The sequence below is a fragment of the Tachyglossus aculeatus genome, chromosome 7 (assembly GCF_015852505.1).
Source record: "Tachyglossus aculeatus isolate mTacAcu1 chromosome 7, mTacAcu1.pri, whole genome shotgun sequence".
Taxonomy (NCBI): Eukaryota; Metazoa; Chordata; class Mammalia; order Monotremata; family Tachyglossidae; genus Tachyglossus; species Tachyglossus aculeatus.
The window spans coordinates 14,531,228-14,553,710 of NC_052072.1; the positions used below are offsets into that span (position 1 = coordinate 14,531,228).

Consider the following 22,483-nt stretch of genomic DNA (forward strand, 5'->3'; position numbering starts at 1 on the left):
TTAGAAAAGCCCGCAGTCCTTGAGGTTTTCTTTGATGATGATATCTGTGACTGCGTCAAACACAAATTTGACATTCTGTGTGTCCGTGGCACAAGTCATGTGACTGTAGATCTCCTTGACGTCTCTTCTCATGTTGAGGTCAAGGAACTGGTTCTTGATGTAGCTTCCTGCGTCTTCGTAGGAGTTGTTGCCTGTTTTTGCCAACCGAAACAAAGAGGCGGGGGAACCTGGGAGTGAGGGTTCTGTGGGTTGGCCTTCTTCTGTGTCACCCCTGCCCCCTCCCCACTCTGTCCCTCCCGCTGTCTTGTTCTTCCTGTGAAGTCTGGGAGAACTTAGTACTCCCTGCAACTTGGGGAGGTGGGGATCTTCTCCCCTCCCTATTCCCACTCCATCTGACCCTCTTGGCCATTCTGCTTTTTCACCCAAGCTGAGAGGTAAGAAAGTGCTGTCTCCACTTCTGAGCCTTGAGCTATTTAGCTATCTCCCATCCTCTAAGAAGACACCCCTCAAGGTGAGGTTTCCTCATGAGTGTATGTGTATGGGTCTGAGAAGGCCATTGAGCACAGGGAAAGGTCATCCCTTGTTATGGCGTTGTAGCGCCTGGCCCTGTTTTCTCTTTTATCTTGGTCCTGGTGAAGTTTTGGCTCTGAGACACTCCCTTCTCGCTGGAAGTGAGTGCCCAAGCAGGTCTGTCCTCGGGGCTTGGGTTTTAGTGTTCAGCTGGGATGCAGGTCTCTCTGAGGCTTCGTTTTGGTGCCTGTATACCATCAGTGTCGTGAATGGCATTCCCTTGGACCGAAACAAACTCCGTCCTCAGACGAAGGGGTGAGAGGGGGGTGCCCCGGGGTTTGAAAGTGTCTCCTCAAGCCTCAGCCCCAGAGGTGAGCCCTTGTTGCCTTGGGCTGAGGCCTCTGGAGAGAAGATCCCTACTCTCCCACCATCCTACACTGTGGGCCCCAAAGAGAACACGGATTGTGCCCAAGCTGATTATTTTGATCTCCCCCATCAGTGCTGAGCACAGTGATGATGATGATGCTGATGATGATGATGATGGCATTTATTAAGCGCTTATTGTGTGCAAAGCACTGTTCTAAGCACTGGGGAGGTTACAAGGTGATCAGGTTGTCCCACGAGGGGCTCACAGTCTTAATCCCCATTTTACAGATGAGGTGACTGAGGCCCAGAGAAGTTAAGTGACTTGCCCAAAGTCACAGCTGACAATTGGCAGAGCTGGGATTTGAACCCATGACCTCTGACTCCAAAGCCTGGGCTCTTTCCACTGAGCCACGCTGCTTCTCCAGTATCTGGCACAGAGTAAGCACTTGCTAAATATTATCTCAAAACGGAAAACTGAGGGAGCCCTGAAGGTCCCCAATCCAGCCACCAGCCTCTATTGCCCATCTCCACTCACCGTCATAGTCCGGGAAGCATATGCTGAGGTGAACTTTCTTAATTTTTTCCTCGAAGAGATCCTTCTTATTGAGAAAGAGCACGATGGATGTTGTGGCAAAGAACCTGTGGTTGCAGATGCTATTGAAGAGGTGAAGGGATTCGTGCATGCGGTTCTGAGGGGAGAAATAGCATTGGATCTGTCAGGATGAAACCTTCCACCACAAGCCCCCGACCCACTTCCTGCTCTCCATCCCTTTGGACGGGGCCCAGGGAGTCTTTCAGGAGAGGAACCGGGAGTCCAAGTTTCCATTGCTTGGGCCTCCCGCCCTGGTATCAATCCATTGTATTTATTGAACACTTACTGGGTTCAGAGCACCGTACTACGTGCTTGGGGGAGAGTACAATCAATCAATCAATCAATCATATTTATTGAGCGCTTACTGTGTGCAGAGCACTGTACTAAGCGCTTGGGAAGCGCAAGTTCCACCGCACCCTCCAAATGGCAGATGGTTTGGCTGAAGGACATGAAAGGAACCCCAGCTCTTTAGAAACCAAGAGATAGGTAAGAATAACCACGACACAACTAACTGGTGGCTAATCCCGCCAGCAGGCCGGGATGAAAACTTCCACACCGCAACCACAAGGAAACCACCTTGCATCACAATCAATCAATCAATTGTATTTATTGAGCACTCACTGTGTGCAGAGCACCGTACTAAGCGCTTGGGAAGTACAAGTTGGCAACATAGAGAGACGGTCCCTACCCAACAGTGGGCTCACAGTCTAAAAGGGGGAGACGGAGAACAAAACCAAACATACTAACAAAATAAAATAAATAGAATAGATATGTACAAGTAAAATAAATAGAGTAATAAATATGTACAAACATATATACACACTGTATGAGCCCAGAGAGATTGCCCTAACCAGGCTGGTATTACCCTGAGCAGCCTCCTTTACTAAAATTAGTCTGTGCTACGCAATCGATAGATGGTATTTACTGCGTGCTCACCGTGCGCTGAGCACTGTACTAAGCGCTTGGGAAAATACAATACAGAGTTGATTGTCACTTATGCAACGTTTGGAGAGAACCAGAGAGGTCATATAGCTTTCCTCTAAGCCCTCGCTCACATCTTCCCCCCTGCCTGGGTCTCCCCAATACCGACAGCACCCTCTCCTTATCACAACAATGTAACAATACAGCAGAGTTGGTAGACATGTTCCTTGCCCACAATGAGCTTACAGTCTAGAGGGGTACTTGAAGAGGGCTTCCTTCTCCCAGGAAGGCTGGGCTCGCTTCCGTAATGCCAGGAGAACAGGGAAGGTCCTGGGCAGGACCTTCTGGCCCAAAGACCCAGTGGTTGGTGATATCTTGTGTGACTGGGCAGTGGGCCAGCACCATTACAACCCCCGTTTCCCTCTGAAGGGCACGTTTCTGGCAAGCCCCTGACTACCTTCCGGGGCATCCCCGCCTTGCCCCTTCTCACATCTCATATCTTTCTTGGGCCTTGGACCTCAGCGGTAATCTGCTTTTGACAAAGAAGGATCACTTTTGTCCCGGTGGAGGGAGATGCCCAGAGCAGCCTTAAGCAGTGGCCTCCCCAGCCAAACCCTGCCTGCCCCCCACCAGCTCAATCAATCAATCATATTTATTGAGCGCTTACTGTGTGCAGAGCACTGTACTAAGAGCTTGGGAAGTACAAGTTGGCAACAGAGACAGTCCCTACCCAACAGTGGGCTCACAGTCTATATTAACAAAATAAAATAGAATAGATATGTACAAGGAAAATAAATAGAGTAATAAATATGTACAAACATATACGTATATAAAGGTGCTGTGGGGAAGGGAAGGAGGTAAGACGGGGGGATGGAGGGGGTGGCGGGGGAGAGGAAGGAGGGGGCTCAGTCTGGGAAGGCCATTGTCAACCTGGTCCCTTGGGGTGGGTGAAGGGTTAATAATAATAATGATGGTATTTGTTGAGCGCTTACCACGTGCCTGGCATTGTAGTAAGCGCTGGGGTGAATACAAGCAAACCGGGTTGGACACAGTCCCTGCCCCACGTGGGCCTCACAGTCTCAATCCCCATTTTAAAGATGACGTAACTGAGGCCCAGTGAAGTGACTTTTCCAAGGTCACAAAGCAGACAATCAATCATTTATTGAGCGCTTACTGTGTGCAGAGCACTGTACTAAGCACTTGGGAAGTACAAGTTGGCAACATATAGAGATGGTCCCTACCCAACAGTGGGCTCACAGTCTAGAAGGGGGAGACAGAGAACAAAACAAAACACATTAACAAAATAAATAGAATAGATATGTACAAGTAAAATAAATAGAGTAATAAATACGTACAAACATATATACATATATACAGGTGCTGTGGGGAAGGGAAGGAGGTAAGGCGGGGGGGATGGAGGGGGAGAGGAAGGAGGGGGCTCAGTCTAAAGACAAGTAGTAGAGACAGGATTAGAACCCACTACCTATGAATTCCAGGCCCGTGCTCTATCCCCTATGCTATTCTGCTTTCCTATTATCTGTTATTGATGGTTATGGTTATTCTCTGTCTTCTCTACCCTGCTTCCCTTTCTGGCTTGCTCCATTTGGAGAAGAGATCGGGGACAGGTGATTCCCCCAACCCCCAGGTAACCCCTGACAGCTGTAGCAGTTTGGCATTGTTTCCCTGGGTGGACTGGAACAGGGAGTAGTGGTGATTGGGTCTTGGCTCCAATTTGGGCTCCCAGAATAATAATAATAATGGCATTTGTTAAGCGCTTACAATGTGCAAAGCACTGTTCTAAGCGCTGGGGAGGATACAAGGTGATCCGATTGTCCCACATGGGGCTCACAGTCTTCATCCCCATTTTAATAATAATAATGATGGCATTTGTTAAGCGCTTTGTGCAAAGCACTATTCTAAGCATGGGGGGGAGGATACAAGGTGATCAGGTTGTCCCACGTGGGGCTCCCAGTCTTCATCCCCATTTTACAGAGGAGGGAACTGAGGCCCAGAGAAGTGAAGTGACTTGCCCAAAGTCACCCAGCTGACAAGTGGCGGAGCCGGAATTAGAACCCATGACCTCTACTCCCGAGCCCAGGCTCTATCCGCCCAGCCACGGTGCTTCTCTAGGGGGGCACTCGCCGTGTGTGGAGCACTGTGTGAAGCGCTGCTTCTGAGGGGGTGCTCGCCGCATGCGGAGCACTGTGCAAAGCGCTGCTTCTGAGGGGGTGCTCGCCGCATGCAGAGCACTGTGTGAAGTGCTGCTTCTGAGGGGGTGCTCGCCGTGTGTGGAGCACTGTGCGAAGAGCTGGGGAGAGCGTGAATATTTTTAGTAGTAATACTAATTGTGGAATTAAGCACTTACTACATACCTGGGCACTCTACTAAGTACTGGGGTAGATCAAGTAATGAATCAATGGTATTTATTGAGCGCTTAATGTACAGAGCACTGTTCTAAGCACTTGGGAGAGTCCAGTACATACAAGGTAATCAGGCCAGACACAGTCCCCGTCTCACAAGGGGCTCACACAGTCTGAGACAGAGAAAACGGGCATTGAATTCTGATTTTACGGATGAAGAAACTGAGGCACAGAGGAGTTCAGTGACTTGCCACAGGTCACACAATCAATTAATCAATCGTATTTATTGAGCGCTTACTGTGTGCAGAGCACTGTACTAAGCACTTGGGAAGTACAAGTTGGCAACATATAGAGACAGTCCCTACCCAACAGTGGGCTCACAGTCTAAAAGGGGGAGACAGAGAACAAAACCAAACATACTAACAAAATAAAATAAATAGAATAGATATGTACAAGTAAAATAAATAAATAAATAGAGTAATAAATATGTACAAACATATATACATATATACAGGTGCTGTGGGGAAGGGAAGGAGGTAAAATAAATAAATAAATAGAGTAATAAATATGTACAAACATATATACATATATACAGGTGCTGTGGGGAAGGGAAGGAGGTAAAATAAATAAATAAATAAATAGAGTAATAAATATGTACAAACATATATACATATATACAGGTGCTGTGGGGAAGGGAAGGAGGTAAAATAAATAAATAAATAAATAGGGTAATAAATATGTACAAACATATATACATATATACAGGTGCTGTGGGGAAGGGAAGGAGGTAAGATGGGGGGTATGGAGAGGGAGAGAAATCATATCTATACCTACTTAGTAATAATGATAATTGCAGTGTTTGTGTTTTTTTATGGTATTTAAGCACTTACCATGTGCCAGGCACTGTTCTAAGAACTGGGGTAAATACAAGGTAATCAGGTTGGACACAGTCCATGTTCCACATAGGGCACACAATCTTAATCCTCATTTTACAGATAGGTAACTGAGGCACAGAGAAGCGAAGTGGCTTGTCCAAGGTAACACAGCAGACAAGTGGCAGAGCCGGGACTAGAATCCAGGTCCTCTGACTCCCGGGCCTGAGCTCTTTCTACCAGGCCACCCGCTGCTTCTCATTTCACCTGAACTTCGGCTTGGACAGCAGGACCGAGGGAAGCCCCCACCCCACATAGCCCTGGAGCTGTGGGGGTCCCTGGCAGACCCAGTTGCTCTCCGAGAGCAATAGACACCGACTCTCTTCGCCCTCTTGGGCTCCTCGGGATTGTTCGAGTGGAATGCGGTGTCCCCAACCCCGGGGAGAAACCTGGGACGAGGCACCTGCAGAGAAGCAGTGTGGCCTAGTGGATAGAGTATGGGCCTAAGAGTCAGAAGAACCTGAGCTCCACGTGGGACAGGGCCCGCATCCAACCCGATTAACTTGCACCTACCCCAGTGCTCAGTACAGTGCCCGGCACATAGTAAGTGCTTAACAAATACCACATTATTATCATCATCATCATCAATCGTTTTTATTGAGCGCTTACTGTGTGCAGAGCACTGGACTAAGCGCTTGGGAAGTACAAGTTGGCAACATATAGAGACAGTCCCTTCCCAACAGTGGGCTCACAGTCTAAAAGGGGGAGACAGAGAACAAAACCAAACATGCTAACAAAATAAAATAAGTAGAATAGCTATGTACAAGTAAAATAAATACATAAATAGAGTAATAAATATGTACAAGCATATATACATATATACAGGTGCTGTGGGGAAGGGAAGGAGGTAAGATGGGGGGATGGAGAGGGGGACGAGGGGGAGAGGAAGGAAGGGGCTCAGTCTGGGAAGGCCTCCTGGAGGAGGTGAGCTCTCAGTAGGGCCTTGACCGGTGGCACACACAGATTTAGGGGTCCGCTCAGACTGTCATGCTGAAGGGTCCATATGTGCCACCGCCCTCCCTGCTGGGTCAGTTTTCATCCGCTGCAGAGCCGGGCCTCACTCCCTTCCCCCCGGCGGGAGCCATGCCCCACATGCCAGTTTCCCTGCCGTGGTTCTCCTGGCATCAGGTGACTGAGAAGCAGCATGGCTCAGTGGAAAGAGCCCGGGCTTGGGAGTCAGAGGTCATGGGTTCAAATCCCGGCTCCGCCACATGTCTGCTGTGTGACCTTGGGCAAGTCACTTTTCATTCAATCGTATTTATTGAGCGTTTACCTGTGTGCAGAGCACTGTACTAAGCCCTTGGGAAGTACAAGTTGGCAACATGTAGATACGGTCCCTACCCAACAGTGAGCTCACAGTCTAGTCACTTAGCTTCTCTGAGCTTCAGTTACCTCATCTGTAAAATGGGGATTAAGATTGTGAGCCCCGCGGGGAACAACCTGATACCTTGTATCTACCCCAGCGCTTAGAACAGTGCTTTGCACATAGTAAGCGCTTAACAAATGCCATTATTATTATTATTATCAGGTGGGCCTCGGTCTCTCTGGGGGAGGTGTGGGCAATGAGGCCCCACAAGCAGACATGTGAGCTGGGGTTCTTACTCTTGGCTTCTCCGCTTCCACTGACCAAAAGTGGGGTGGTGGCTCTGGGCACCTGGACTGTTCTCCCTCCCTGTTCCCCCACCCGCTTCTCTCTTAACCCTTTATTCCTTGAATATAATCTGGGATAATAATAATAATAATGACATTTGTTAAGTGCTTACTATGTGCCAAACACTGCTCTAAGCACTGGGGGGCGGGTACAAGGTAATCAGGTTGTCCCACATGAGGCTCACAGTCTTAATCCCCATTTTACAGATGAGGTAACTGAGGCACAGAGAAGTGAAGTGATTTGCCCATAGTCACACAGCTGACAAGTGACAGAGCCGGGATTAGAACCCATGACCTCTGACTCCCAAGCTTTTTTCACTGAGCCAGGCTGTTATAGTAAGTGGAGTAAGTCTTCTAGACCGTGAGCCCACTGTTGGGTAGGGACCGTCTCTATATGTTGCCAACTTGTACTTCCTAAGTGCTTAGTACAGTGCTCTGCACACAGTAAGCGCTCAATAAATACAATTGATTGATTGGAAATTGCATTACACTGGGGTTTAGCCAGCTTTCTTTCTGGCTGTTTTTTTTTTTTTCCTGCAAGAATGTCAACTCTTACCCTCCTAGAGGATGGGAGAAAAGGCAGGGATAAATCCAGGCACCCATCCAAGCAGGGACCGGAGGAGGCCCAGGTCCTGGTTTTGTAGCCAGGAAGGCACCCTGAGCCCTCAGGGCCAAGAGTGGAGTTGAGGGCCTGAACAGGGAATGTGTCCACTAATTCTGTTGTATTGTACTCTCCCGAGCACTTAGCACATTGTTCTGAGCATGGTAAGCATTCGGTAAATACCACTGATTGATTGAAGGAGCCACTGTTGTGAATGGACTAGAAAATGGAAGGAAAGGGGAGTCAGATTCTCAGTTGGGGAAGACAGAAATGGGTTGCGAATCGTGGACAAACTGGGTATTCCATTAGTGGATCGGAAGAACTGAGGCCGGGGGGCAGAAGCCCAGGTCCCCCAGGAGCTAGAAGGCCAAGGCCAGGGACTCCCATACCACTTCGTCGTCCTCCACCAGCACCATGTCATAGGCGCTCAGAGCTGCGCAGAAGATGATGCAGGTCACCCCCTCGAAGCAGTGGATCCATTTCTTGCGCTCTGACCTCTGACCTCCCACATCAAACATCCTGGGGGTGGGGAGCAGCTGGTCAGGCAGGGGCAGGGTGGGAGTGGGCCACACGCTTACCCCTCTGCCATCGAGCCTGCCCCAGGAGTGCAGATACCTTTGGGGAGGAGTGTGGAACCCTCTAAGCTAGGTTAGGGAGAAGGAAAACAGCAAGGTCAGGGTTGGTTCTCTTAGGTGTGGCCAGGACTTTGGGGGGAAATGCTGAGGGGGGCCTCAGAGCCAGGGGCTTCACAGTCTGAAGCTGAGGTGAAGCGTGGGTCACTAGGGGATAGGATGAGCCCACTTTCTTCCTCTGGAAGACCTACTGGGGGGCCAAATCGGAACCAAACCGACAGCTGGTTTTGGTAGAGGAAGATCAATGGGCTGGAAATCCAAGGAGTGAGGTGACAATTTGGTGCAGACACTGGGGCTCAGGATGAGGAGGAGGCAGCAAGGAGCCTGGTAGCTGCCCTCACCTGAAGTTCAGGTCTTTGACGGAGAATTTGGTCTCGATGATGCCCGTGGTCTTGACCCGGGATCGCAGCACGTCCTGCTCATTGGGGAGGTATTCCGGGGCTGTGATGCGGTCCAGCTGGTTCAGGTAGCTGGGGGAGGGAGGAGAAGGGGGGCACCAGCCAGAGAAGGGAAATAGGTAGGATGAAACCTGGCCCTTTCCACCTCCTAGATTGTTTCCAGGGTTCTTAAGGCAGGTAGGATGCTCAAAGGTGTCTCAGGAACAGCCAACAGAGTGACAGCTGGGCACGAGAGGAGAGGGGAAGGCACCGGCTGGGGTTGGACAGAGAACTGTGCCTGTCTCATTGGGGCACTTTGGACTGTGCCAAGAGCCCAGGCTTCCCTCCGAGGCCCTGGTTTGTTCAGTGATATCAGGTTGCTCAGGCCCCTTGGAGGTGGGCCTGACATCTCTAGTACTAATGGTGTTGATTGAGTACTCTACTGAGTGCCGAGCACTAGGCAGAGTATTTGGGAAGTACAGCATAAGACTTTGGAACAAACACCAGCCCCTTCCCTGCTCTGATGCCAGGGCTGGGTTCACATGTCCACTTGCCAGTGGCTCAGACCCTGCTGAGCTAAGGGTCATCCCGGGACTAGGGAAGGGGCTGAAAACAGATGCATAGCAAGGACTTGGTGGGAAAAGGGAAGCTGGCAGTCCTGAGGGCCAGGAGCCCAGGCCCATCTTTCTACCTGGAACTCCTTAGCTCTTCATTTCTGCCAGACCACTGCTCTTCCCACCTTCAAAGCCCTTCTGGGAGCATATTTCCTCCAGGAGGCCTTCCTGATTAATCTCTCACTCCCCCCACTCACAACTCTACTTCAGCACTTTTTAACGGTATTTGTTAAGCACTTACTCTTTGCCAAGCACCGTACTAAGCACTGGGGTTGACACAAGATAATCATGTTGGGCACAGCCCCTTCCCGACATAATAATAATAACTATGGTATTTATTAAGCTCTCACTATGGGCCAAGCACTGTTCTAAGCACTGGGGTAGATACAAGGTAATCAGGTTGTCCCACGTGGTGCTCACAGTCTTAATCCCCATTTTACAGATGAGGTAACTGAGGCACAGAGAAATTAAGTGGCTTGCCCAAGGTCACACAGCAGAGAAGTGGCAGAGCAGGGATTAGAACCCACATCACCTAACTCCCAAGCCCTGCTCTTGCCACTAAGCCACTCTGCTTCATGGCGCATGGACATGGAGCTCACTGTCTTAAGTCGGAGGGAGAACAGGTACTGAAGCACTTCTAAGCACTTGGGTACTATTATATGTACATAGTAGTAGTAATAATAGTATTTAGGTGCTTACAGTGTGTGGAGCATTGTGCTAAGTGCTAGGAAAGAATACTTGGTTGGGAATTTGACATTATACCTGTCCCTCAGGGAGCTCATTCTATTTGCTTCCTCCTACGTGGAATTGATTTTAGTGTCTGTCTTCCTGCTAGATTGCAAACTCCTTGAGGCCAGGAATCATGTCTAACTCTACTGTACTCTCCCAAGTGCTTAGTCCGCTGCTTAACACGCAGTGGGTGCTCAGTGAATATTATTGATTGATAGAAATGTCATGGTTTGAGTGGGGGCGGGGGGCGGGCAGGGGCTGACTCTGGTCCAAGGAACATCCTGGGGGGTCTCTGTGATTCCTCCTGATACCACCCAGCTCCCTCAGTCCTCCCCAGCTTCCCGGCTGCAGCCCATCCCAGGCACTCACTAGGAAGCAGAATCATTGAGCTGATATTCGGCCGCCCTCTCGAAACAGGCCTGCACCCCTGCGTCCTTCCAGAGTTTCTTGATCACATCCACCAGCTCAGGGGGCATCGTGCCCTCCTCAATGGAGTCTGCCAGGTTGTTGAGCTGCCTCCCGTCATCCTGCAGAGAACAGGCCTCGTGGGCGGGAGAGCCGGGGTAGGGGAACCTCCCCACTGCTCAGAGACGGGAGAATTGGGCAAGGCTCGGCATGATCCAGTGGAACTTTGTGCCTGGTACCACCTTCCCCTGGGGCCCGGTACAAACCACTCGTCCCAGCTCTGCGTAGTCGATACCCAGGGTGGACATGGCGCGGATGATGGCTAGGATGGACTGCAGCACGTTGCCGTAGATGACGGACTTGAACTCCAGACATTCCTCTTGTGTGTAGCCGTCCTGGTGGATGATCCTAGGGGGTGGAGGGGGAGAGACGGAGCTGCCGACCTCAGCCCCACCTACCCCACGCCCGGGGCCCCAGGTCTCCTGACAGTGGGAGCGGATGGTGGTTAATGGGGTGCCCCGGGATCGAGAGGAAATAACGGCTGCTTCAACACCTTCTTGGAGGTGGGGAGCAGACACCCCATGGTCTCTAGAATTCCCCTAGAATGGGAGAGAGGCTCCCAGAGAGGTGGCAGGATCTTCCTGATGCCTCCCTTCCCACTTGCCTTAGACGCACAGCTGGGTTGGGGCTGAGGGGGTGAAAGTGGGGTGATGCTGAGGTCACCACATTGGGCTAGGTCATGGAATAACTTGTGGTGGTTCGGTGCTGAGAGGGACCCCGTAATGACAGAGGTTGGGGGCTGGGCGGGGCGGGGGGGGGGGTGTTGGGGCAGTCCAGAGGGCTTCTGCCCCTACTCACTTCATCTGTTTGACAATCGTGCTCTTCCCTGACTCCCCAGCACCTGCGGGAGAGAGTGGTTTTCTTCTGTCTCCCAGGGAAGGGGCCTGGCCTTGCCCTGAAAGACTGCAGGCCCGGGGCAAGGGTAATAGGGACTCTGGTGGGGGTGTGGAGAGGGGGGCTAGAAAACGGGATGGGGGAGGGCATAGAGGAGCTTGGCCTGTTTGGGGGGATAGACTGGAAGAGGAAGAGTGGGGCCCAAGCAGGGAGTGGGAAGGCCCCATCTCAAAGACTGTTAGCTCCTTGTGGGTAGGGAATGTGTCTGTTTTTTGTTGTATTGAACTCTCTCAAGCCTTTAGTACAGTGCTCTGCACACAGTAAGCCCTTCATAAATACAACTGAATGAATATGAATGAGATAGGATAGCCATTAATCTTGGGAGTAGGGTCAGTGGGCTGGAACAGGAAAGTGCCCTCCTCCCCCTCCACACATCCCCACATCTGTTTCCTTTGTGAAGCCAAAAGGAATCTTTCCCCATTCCTCTCCACTCCCGCTACTAAGGCAGCCACCTGGCTCCGCAACCCCAGCTTGCGGGTCTGACACCCCCAACTCCACCCTTAAAACCCACCACTGAGGATCTGAGGGGATTAGGGCTGGGAAGAGCTGAAGGCCTGGGCCCAAGCAGCAGACCCCGCAGCCCCAAGCTGGCCTTCCCTCTCATTTTCTTCATGTCCTCTGAATCTCAGATTTCTAGGCAGCCCTGGGCTCCTGGCCCCAGGCCCCTCTGCCTGGGCCTGAACGCCTTGTCCCAGTTTCCCCTGCCTGGGACCAGCAATCTGGGAAAGCATAAGTTGCTGAGGGATGGGAGAGCTGTTGGGAGCCTCCAAAGCTACTTATCTTGAAAGAGGAAGAAAGCTGCTTAGACTTAAGATTTTATCCCCTGGTTCCCAGGGGTCTGGCCTTCTTTCTTCCTTCCCACCCCCTCCTTCCCTTCCAATCTGGCTTCTGCCCCCTTCACCTCCATCCTCCTCCTCCTCCTTGACTTCTCAGCTGCCTTCGACACTGTGGACCACCCCCTTCTTCTGGAATATTTTCTAACTTTAGCTTCACTAACACTGTCCTCTCCTGGTTCTCCACCTGTCTCTCTGGCCACTCCTCAGTCTCTTTCATGGTCTCATCTTCTGCCTCCCACCCTCAAACTGTGGGAGTCATTTGTTCATTCAATCATATTCACTGAGCTCTTACTGTGTGCAGAGCACTGTACTAAGCGCTTGGAAAGTACGTTGCAGCAAATAGAGACAATCTCTGCCCACAATAGGCTCACAGTCTAAAACGGAGAGACAGACATCAATACAAGTAAACATGCATCAATATAAATAGATTCGTAGATATACACATATATACATAAGTGCTGTGGGGCGGGGAGAGGGTGGGAAGAGCAAAGGGAGGGAGGGAGTGGAAGCTGAGGAAAAGTGGGACTTAGTCTGGGAAGGCCTCTTGGAGGAGGTATGCCTTCAGTACGGCTTTGAATGGGGGGAGGGTGATTGTCGGGTGGATCTCTATTCACATCCATTCGCTTGGAGAACTCATGCACTCACTTGGCTTCAACAACCATCTCTATGCCGATGATTCCCAAACCTATCTCTCCAGACCTGATCTCTCTGCTTCTCTGCAGTCTCAAATTTCCTCCTGCCTTTAGTACATCTCTACATGGATGTCCTGCCCACACCTCCAACTTAACATGTCCACAACAGATCTCATCTTCTAATAGAGATCCTGTCCTCCCCTTGAGTTTCCTATTACTGTTCACAATATCATCATCTTCCCTGTCTCACAAGCCCATAACTTTGGCATTATTCTCAACTCACCGCTCTCTTTCAACCCACATATTCAATGTCACCAAATCCTGTCAGTTAAACCTTCAAAACTTTGCTAATAACCACCCTTTCCTCTCCATCCACTCTATGTTGATCCAAGCACTTATCCTACCCTATCTTAACTACTGCATCAGACGTCTTGCTGACCTCTGGGCCAACTGTCTTTCCCCTCTCCATTCCACATTGCACTCTGCTGCCCAAATCACTTTTTAAAAACTGTTCAGTCAGTCACCTGTCTCCTCAAGAGCCTCCAGTGGTTGTCCATCCACTTCCCTCATCAAACAGAAACTCCTTACCATTGGCTTGAAAAAACTCAATTAGCTTGCCCCTTCCTATCTTAACTTACCTCAGTCCAGCGCTTAGAACAGTGCTTTGCACATAGTAAGCGCTTAATAAATGCCATTATTATTATTATTATTGATTTCCTAGTACAACCCAGTCTACACATTTCACTCCTCTAACATCAGCCTGCTTACTGTACCTTTATCTCATCTCGCTAACTGCCAACCTCATGCCCACGTCCTTCCTCTATCTTGGGACTTCCTCCCCCTTCATATCTGACAGCCCACCACTCTCCCCACCTTCAAAGTATTATTAAAATCGCATTTCTTCCAAGATGCCTTCCCCCACTAAATCCTCATTTTCCCCTATTCCCTTTTCCTTCTGCATTGCCCATGAACTTGATTATGTGTCCTCTAAGCACTTGATATTCATCCCACCCTTGGCCCAAGAGGACTTATGCACATATATGTAATTTTTTTTAACAACTGTCTCCCTCTCTACACTGTAAACTTCTTGTGGACAGGCAATGTGTACCAACTCTGTACTCTCCCAAGTGCTCCGTACACAGTTAATGCTCAGTAAATGCCATTGAATGATTGACTGGGCAGCCACTGATGGTTTTCAGCCCCAGGGACCACTCCCAAGGCCTGCCTATTCCAGAGCCCCCCCAGTCTCGGGCCTCACTCCCTACCTGTCTTGAGTCCCCCCTCCTGCCCATATGTTGGGCTAGACTTAACATTCCTCTCCTTTCCCTCTCATCTCTGGCACCTGCAGAGTCCCACAGACACCCACAGAATCCCACAGCACTTATGTACATATCTGTACTTTGTATTAATGTCTGCCTCCCCCCACAGACCATAAGCTTGTTGTGGGCAGGGAATATGTCTGTTTATTGTTGTATTGTACTCTCCCAAGCACTTAGTACAGTGCTCTGCACACAGCAAGCACTCTCCCCCTCCTTCCCATCCCCCTGCCTTACCCCCTTCCCCTCCCCACAGCACCTGTATATATGTTTGTATGTATTTATTACTCTATTTATTTTATTTGTACGTATTTATTCTATTCATTTTATTTTGTTAATATGTTTTGTTTTGTTGTCTGTCTCCCCCTTCTAGACTGTGAGCCCGCTGTTGGGTAGGGACCGTCTCTATATGTTGCCAACTTGTACTTCCCAAGCTCTTAGTACAGTGCTCTGCACACAGTAAGCGCTCAATAAATACGATTGAATGAATGAATGAATGAATGAAATGATAAATTCAATTGGATGAATGAATGAATTGTCTTAGGGGCTCTCCTGGGACCAGTGCCAGTATCCGCTTAGAAAGTCATCAATCTAACGAACATCCATCTGGTAGGATTTAGAGGTGGGGCCAGGGGCAAACCCAGCAGATGTGGAGCCTGGGGTCCACACTTGCCTCTCCCTTCTAATATCTGCCCACCCCATCTCCTCTGCCAGCCAACGTTTGGAGGCTCCAAGTAAGGCAACCACTTTCTCCCCATCCCCTGCCCTCCTAAGGGTGGTCTCTTTTCCCAAAGCCTCAGGCTGGACAGATGGAAGCCAAGTAGTTGGTGCCCAGATTTAAGAAAAGGACACATCCCGTTCTCCCAACAAGTGGGAGAGGGCACTCTTGGCCTCTTACGTCCAGGAGGGAAGTGGGCATTGCCCTTGCCCTTGTTCCTTGCCCATGTCTGCCTGATTTAATGTAGTCCTGGGGAAGAGGGAATGTGCCTAGGTTGGGGTGACCGGCTCTGGGGGGTGGTCTAGTATGGTCCTACGTCCCTGGGTCCCCCAAAATGGGTAGCTTTCCACCCGCTACCTCAGGGGAACTGAGGATGCAACTTCTCCCTACGTTGCCCATTGTCCCACTGATTGCTGCCTGGACTCACCCGCCTGACTCTTGAGGCCTTCAACCCCGCTGCCTTGACTCACCCAGCAGCAGTAGCTTGACAGTCTTGGCCTCCTTGTCGGCGTCCTCCTGCAGCTGCTTCTCCAGCTCCTTGGACCTCTTGGCCAGCTCCTTGTCTTCCGCACTGGCTCCGCTCCCCATTTCACCGACTGCCTCCACCTCCTCCTCCACCGCTTCCTCCACCTCGGTATCTTCCAGGCTTGCTCCACTAAGGGCTCCCCTTCCACGGAATATGGAGGGCGAGAGATGTACACAGACACACCGAAGGAAGGGACAATGGCTCGGGCCCCCAGGGACCAACCCACGGAGAGGAAAGTGGATACTTTGTCTTCCCCACCACTCCCAGGTGTCCCCACTGTACACCAGCTCTCTTCCCCAAGAACCTGGAGACTTTCTATCCCTACACGTGACTGGCAAATCCACTTATGAGCCCAAGACGACAAATGGCAAAGACCGGGAAACCAATTTGGAGGGGGGCGGGGGTGGGGAGAATTACATAATCTGGGGCCTTCTGGGCCTTTTGATTGTCAGCTCAGGGCTGGAGATGTGGGAAGCACACAGAGAGAGAGTGTGCTTGAAACCTTCCTCTCTGTCCCCAGCTGGCCTTCCCTGGCCATTTGAAAAGGACTTGGGTAAGGTGAGGGGGGAAGAGGGCAGTGGCCAAGGAGTTGGGGCTTCAGCCTAGGAGAGGTTGGGGGCCCCAGGGTTGGAGTGAGAGGTAGCAGATGAATACGGGTGGTGCTGGCGGGGTTGCGGGGACGGGGCCCCTCTCATAGAATTATGGAATTAAAACTGGAATTCCTACTTGCCCACACTTCTGTGATCTCTCACCAAGTCCACTCCCTACTCTGGCCCCAGCAGTGAGTCTAGTGGAAAGTCAGAGGGCCCAGGTTCTAATCCTGGCTCTGCCACTTGTCTGCTGCATGAACTTGGGCCAGTCACCTGACCTCTATGTCTCAATTTCCTCATTTGTAAAAGGGGGACTAAATTTCTCTTCTTCTTCCCTCTTAGACTGTGGGACAGGAACTGTGTCTGATCTGATTGTATTGTATCAACCCCACTGCTTAGAACATAGTGCTCAACAATCGGAACACAGGCCCGGTAGTCAGGACCTGGGTTCTAATCCCAGCTCCTGTACTTGTCTGCTGTGACACCTTGGGTAAGTCACTTCACTTTTCTGTGCCTCAGTTACCTCATCTGTAAAATGGGGATTAGTACTGTGAGCCCCCTGTAGGACATGGACTGTGTCCAACCTGATTACTTTGTATCTATCTCAGTGCTTAGAACAATGCCTAGCACATACTAAGTGCGTAACAAATATCACAAGTAAAAAAGAAAAAGAACTGATTGGAACTGGAGGGTTATCTGGTCCAGCCCCCTGCCTCCAGGCCGGGGAATACCACAGACTTGTGACCGATTTTATAGTTCTCCAGGGTGGGTGATTTCATACCCACCTCTGGCAGTCCGGAAGTCTAACGAAACACTCCCTGCAGTTTAAACCATTTCCTCGTTTCCTCTGTGGCCACAGAAAACAACTGGTCAACACCCTCTTAACCCTAAGAGACTTCAAAACAGTTAAGCAGTGTGGCCTAGTGGAAGAACATGATCCTGGGAGTCAGAGGACCTGGGCCTCTGCTTCCCACTCCCTAAATGTGTGGGTGTCCCTCGAAGATCAGTTCTGGATCCCCTCCTATTCTCCATCTATTCCCTCCCCCTTGGAGAACTCATTTGTACAGATGGCTTTAACTACCACCTCTATGTGGCTGATACCCAAATCTACAAATCCAGCCCTGATCTCTTTCCCTCTGCGGTCTCATCTCCTCCTACCTTCAATCCATCTCTACTTGGAAGTCCTCCCTTCACCTCAAACTTAACATGCATAAAACAGAACAAAACATCTTCCCACCCAAACCCTGTCCTCCCACTGACTTTCCTATAACTAGATGGCACCACCATAGATCCTGTCTCCCAAGTCCAGAACCTTGGCGTTATCTTTGACTCCTCTCTCTCTTATTCAATCCACGTATTCAATCCATCACTAAATCCTGTCAATTCCACCTTCGCAACATCACTAAAATCTGCCCTTTCCTCCCCATCCAAACTGCTACCATGGTAATCCAAACACTTTATTGCGCCTTGATTATTGTATCAGCCTCCTTGCTGACTTCCTAGCCTCCTGTCTCTCCCCACTCCAAGTCCACATTTCACTCTGCTTCCCGGATTATTTTTCTACAAAAAGGTTCAGGCCATGTTTTCCCTCTCCTCAAGAATCTCCAGTGGTTGCCCATTCACCTCTGCATCAAATAGAAACTACTCACCATTGGCTTTAAAGCACTCAATCACCTTTCCCACTCCTACCTCACTTCACTACTCTCCTACTACATCCCAGCACGCACACTTCACTCCTGTAATGCTAACTTTCTCACTGTATCTCGATCTCGTCCATCTCTCCGCTGACCTCTCACCCACATTTTGTCTCTGTCCTGGACTGCCCTTCCTCTTCAAATTCGACGGACAATTACTCTTCCCCACTTCAAAGCCTTACTGAAGGCACATCTCCTCTGAGGCCTTCCCTAACTCAACCCTCCTTTTCTCCCTCTCCCTTCATTCATCCCCACTCCCTCCACAGCACTTATGTACATATCTGTAATTTACTTATTGAAATTAACATCTGTCTCTCCCTCTAGACAGTAAGCTTGCTGTGGACACAGAATGTGTCCGTAATTTTGTTATGCTCTCCAAGTGCTTAGCACAGTGCTCTGCATATAGTAAGTGCTCAATAAATATGATTGACTGACTGATGTACCTGCTGTATGACCTTGGGCAAGGCACTTAACCTCTCTGTGCCTCATTCCTTCAACTGTAAAATAGGGATTCAGTACCTGTTCTTCCTCCTACTTAGACTGTGCACCCCATGTAGACCTAATGATCTTGTATCTATTTCAGTGCTTAGTACAATGTTTGCCACAGAGTAAGCGCTTAACAGACACCATATCACAATTATTATTACTGTATCTCTCCTGGGGGAGGCTCAGTTAAGACAGTCTGAAATAGGGAGCCAATACCTGCTTTCTAGGCTGTAAGCTCTTTGTGGGCAGGGAACATGGCTACCAACTCTGTTACACTGTAAGCAGCGTGGCTCAGTGAAAAGAGCACAGGCTTGGGAGTCAGAGGTCATGGGTTCAAATCCTGGCTCCGCCACCTGTCAGCTATGTGACTGTGGGCAAGTCACTTAACTTCTCTGGGCCTCAGTTACCTCGTCTGTAAAATGGGGATTAAGACCGTGAGCCCCACGTGGGACAACCTGATCACCTGGTATCCTACACAGAGCTTAGAACAGTGCTCTGCACATAGTAAGCGCTTAACAAATACCGTTATTATTATTATTATTATTACTCTCCCAAGTGCTCTGCACACAGCAAGAGCTCAATAAATATGATTGATCAATGGATTGATTTTTCTTCCTTCCCCCGTCCCCTTAGGTTGTAAGCCCCGATGAGGGACAAGACTATTTCTCTCCCCCCGCATCTAGACTGTAAACTTGTTGTGGGCAAGGGAATGTGTCTATTTATTTTTGTATTGTATTCTCCCAAGCACTTAGTACAGTATTCTGCACACATTAAGCCCTCTATAACTGTGGTTGAATGGATATGTCCAACCTGATTATCTTGTATCTACCCCAGCGCTTAATACAGAGCTTGGCACATAGTAAGCACTTAAATAAGGTCAATATTAGCAAGGGATTCTAATTAGCATCCCAATTGTAGAGGAGGTCAGGTAAGTAGACATTTTCTGCAGAGGAGGGCTGGGTTCTGAATAAGGAGTCTGTAGCAGGTGTGTGTGTTTGGGGAGTTTGATGGGATGGGAAGGCAGGTAAAATAGAATATCTGTGCAGGCCTCTTACTCTCCATCTCCTATTTTTCCTCCCTGTTGCTGCTCAGCAGGGCACACTGGAAAGAGCAAAGGACCGGTGCTCTAATCATGGTCCCAACACTTACCTCCTACGTGACTTTTAGTAAAAGTCACTTCACTTCTCCAGGCCTCAGTTTCCTCACCTGGAAACTGGGCATTAAGACTGTGAGCCCCACGTGGGACAACCTGATTACCTTGTATTACCCCAGTGCTTAGAACAGTGCTTGGCACATAGTAAGTGCTTAACAAACACCACTGGGGGAGTGGGCGCTGCCAGGGGGAGGTGAGTGGGCGGGGCCGGATTGGAGGGGCCAGAGTGGGTGGGTGGGCCAAGATGGAGAGTGGGTGGGGCCAGATTAATAATAATAATGGTATTTATTAAGCACTTACTATGTGCAAAGCACTGTTCTAAGCGCTGGGGAGGTTACAAGGCGATCAGGTTGTCCCGTGGGGGCTCACAGTCTTCATCCCCATTTTACAGATGAGGTAACTGAGGTACAGAGAAATTAAGTGACTTGCCCAAAGTCACACAGCTGACAATTGGCAGAGCCGGGATTTGAACCCATGACCTCTAACTCCAAAGCCCGTGCTCTTTCCACTGAGCCACGCTGCTTCTCTATTAATGATGGCATTTGTGAAGCGCTATGTGCAAAGCACTGTTCTTAGCATTGGGGGGTTACAAGAGAAGCAGCATGGCTCAGTGGAAAGAGCACGGGCTTTGGAGTCAGAGGTTGTGGGTTCAAATCCCCACTCTGCCAATTGTCAGCTGTGTGACGCTGGGCAAGTCACTTAACTTCTCTGGGCCTCAGTAACCTCATCTGTAAAATGGGGATTAAGACTGTGAGCCCCCTGTGGGACAAATCTCCATCTCTGCCCCTGCTCTCTCCCCCTCCCTCCAGGCTCGCATCTCCACCTGCCTTCAGGACATCTCCATCTGGATGTCTGCCCGCCGCCTAAAACTCAACATGTCCAAGACTGAACTCCTTGTCTTCCCTCCCAAACCCTGCCCTCTCCCTGACTTTCCCATCACTGTTGACAGCACTACCATCCTTCCCGTCTCACAAGCCCGCAACCTTAGTGTCATCCTCGTCTCTGCTCTCTAATTCACCCCTCACATCCAAGCCATCACCAAAACCTGCTGATCTCAGCTCCGCAACATCGCCAAGATCCACCCTTTCTTCTCCATCCAAACCGCTCCCCTGCTCGTTCAAGCTCTCATCCTATCCCGTCTGCACTACTGTATCAGCCTCCTCTCCAGTCTCCCATCCCCTTGTCTCTCCCCACTTCAATCCATACTTCACACCGCTGCCCGGATTGCCTTTGTCCAGAAACGCTCTGGGCATGTTACTCCCCTCCTCAAAAATCTCCAGTGGCTACCAATCAATCTACGCATCAGGCAGAAACTCCTCACCCTGGGCTTCCAGGCTGTCCATCCCCTCGCCCCCTCCTACCTCACCTCCCTTCTCTCCTTCTCCAGCCCAGCCCGCACCCTCCGCTCCTCCGCCGCTAAGCTCCTCACCGGGCCTCGTTCTCGCCTGTCCCGCCGTCGACCCCCGGCCCACGTCCTCCCCCTGGCCTGGAATGCCCTCCCTCCGCCCATCCGCCAAGCTAGCTCTCTTCCTCCCTTCAAAGCCCTACTGAGAGCTCACCTCCTCCAGGAGGCCTTCCCACACTCAGCCCCCTCCTTCCTCCCCCTCCTCCCCCTCCCCAACCCCCCGCCTTACCTCCTTCCCCTCCCCACAGCACCTGTATATATGTATATATGCTTGTACATATTTATTACTCTATTTATGTATTTATTTTACTTGTACATATTTATTCTATTCATTTTATTTTGTTAATATGTTTTGTTTTGTTGTCTGTCTCCCCCTTCTAGGCTGTGAGCCCGCTGCTGGGTAGGGACCGTCTCTAAATGTTGCCAGCTTGTACGTTCCCAAGCGCTTAGTCCAGTGCTCTGCACACAGTAAGCGCTCAATAAATACGATTGATTGAATGAATGAATGAATATCGACGAGTGGGCGGGGCCAGGCCGGATCAGAGGGAGCGGGTGGGCGGGGCCGGGCCGGAGAGTGGGCGGGGCCAGACCGGATTGGAGGGAGCGGGTGGGCGTGGCCAGACCGGCGAGTGGGCGGGACCAGGCCGGATTGGAGGAACGGGTGGGCGGGGCCAGATCGGATTGGACGGAGCGGGTGGGCGGGGTCAGGCTGGAGAGTGGGCGGGGCCAGATCGAAGGGGGGAGGGGCCAGGCCGGACCAGTGGGAGTGGGATGGGCGTGGCGGGACCGGAGAGTGGGCGGGGCCAGGCCGGATTGGCGGGAGCGGGTGGGCGGGGCCAGGCTGGAGATTGGACGGGACCAGATGGGTGGGTGGGCGGGGCCAGGCCGGTCCAGAGGGAGCGGGTGGGGCCAGGTCGGATTGGACGGCGCGGGTGGGCGGGGCCAAATCGGCGAGTGGGCGGGACCAGACCGGATTGGAGGAGCGGGTGCCTGTGGGCAGACCGGATTGGACGGAGCGGGTGGGCGTGGCCAGGCTGGAGAGTGGGCGGGACCCGATAGCTGGGTGGGCGGGGCCAGGCCGGACCGGAGGGAGCGGGTGGGCGGGGCCAAATCGGCGAGTGGGCGGGACCGGGCCGGATTGGAGGAGCGGGTGGGCGTGGGCGGACCGGATTGGACGGAGCGGGTGGGCGGGGCCGGATCGGGGAGTGGGCGGGGCCGGGCCGGGCGCGCGAGCGCGCGCAGCTGCGTTGGGGGAGGGAGTGTGGGTGTTTTGGCGGGCCGGTTGGGTCCGGTCGTCCGGGGTCCCGGCCTCCCGGAAGCCCCGCCGCTGTCACTCCCTCTGCCCGCCTGCGCTTCGGCCTGAAGGGGACGTCTGGGGCTCCGACCCCCGCCGCACCGGCACCGGCCTGGGAAACCTTTCCTGCTTCCCCTTCGCCTCAGGCATTGGGAGGGGTAGGCCTCGTTACCCCCCACCCCCACCCCAT

General features: G+C 51.2%; 1 protein-coding gene across 1 annotated transcript; it reads right to left on the reverse strand.

Moving 5' to 3' along the window:
- GNAT2 (G protein subunit alpha transducin 2) lies at nucleotides 1–15,733 on the reverse strand. The gene is made up of 8 exons (XM_038749141.1): nucleotides 15,616–15,733; nucleotides 11,548–11,590; nucleotides 10,956–11,097; nucleotides 10,654–10,811; nucleotides 8,906–9,034; nucleotides 8,322–8,451; nucleotides 1,412–1,565; nucleotides 1–191 (listed from the first exon to the last, which is right to left on the reverse strand). Exons 1-8 carry the CDS (start codon nucleotides 15,731–15,733, stop codon nucleotides 1–3), a joined length of 1,065 nt encoding a protein of 354 aa, XP_038605069.1.
- Nucleotides 15,734–22,483: the final 6,750 nt, after the last annotated feature.

Coding starts and splice junctions, on each gene's coding strand:
- GNAT2 (XM_038749141.1), bottom strand. CDS start 15,733: ATGGGGAGCGGAGCCAGTGCGGAAGACAAGGAGCTGGCCAAGAGGTCC. Junction 10,812..10,955: donor ACGCAGAGCTGGGACGAGTG/GTTTGTACCGGG, acceptor TGTTCTCTGCAG/GATGACGGGAGGCAGCTCAA. Junction 192..1,411: donor ATGCTTCCCGGACTATGACG/GTGAGTGGAGAT, acceptor TGGCAAAAACAG/GCAACAACTCCTACGAAGAC.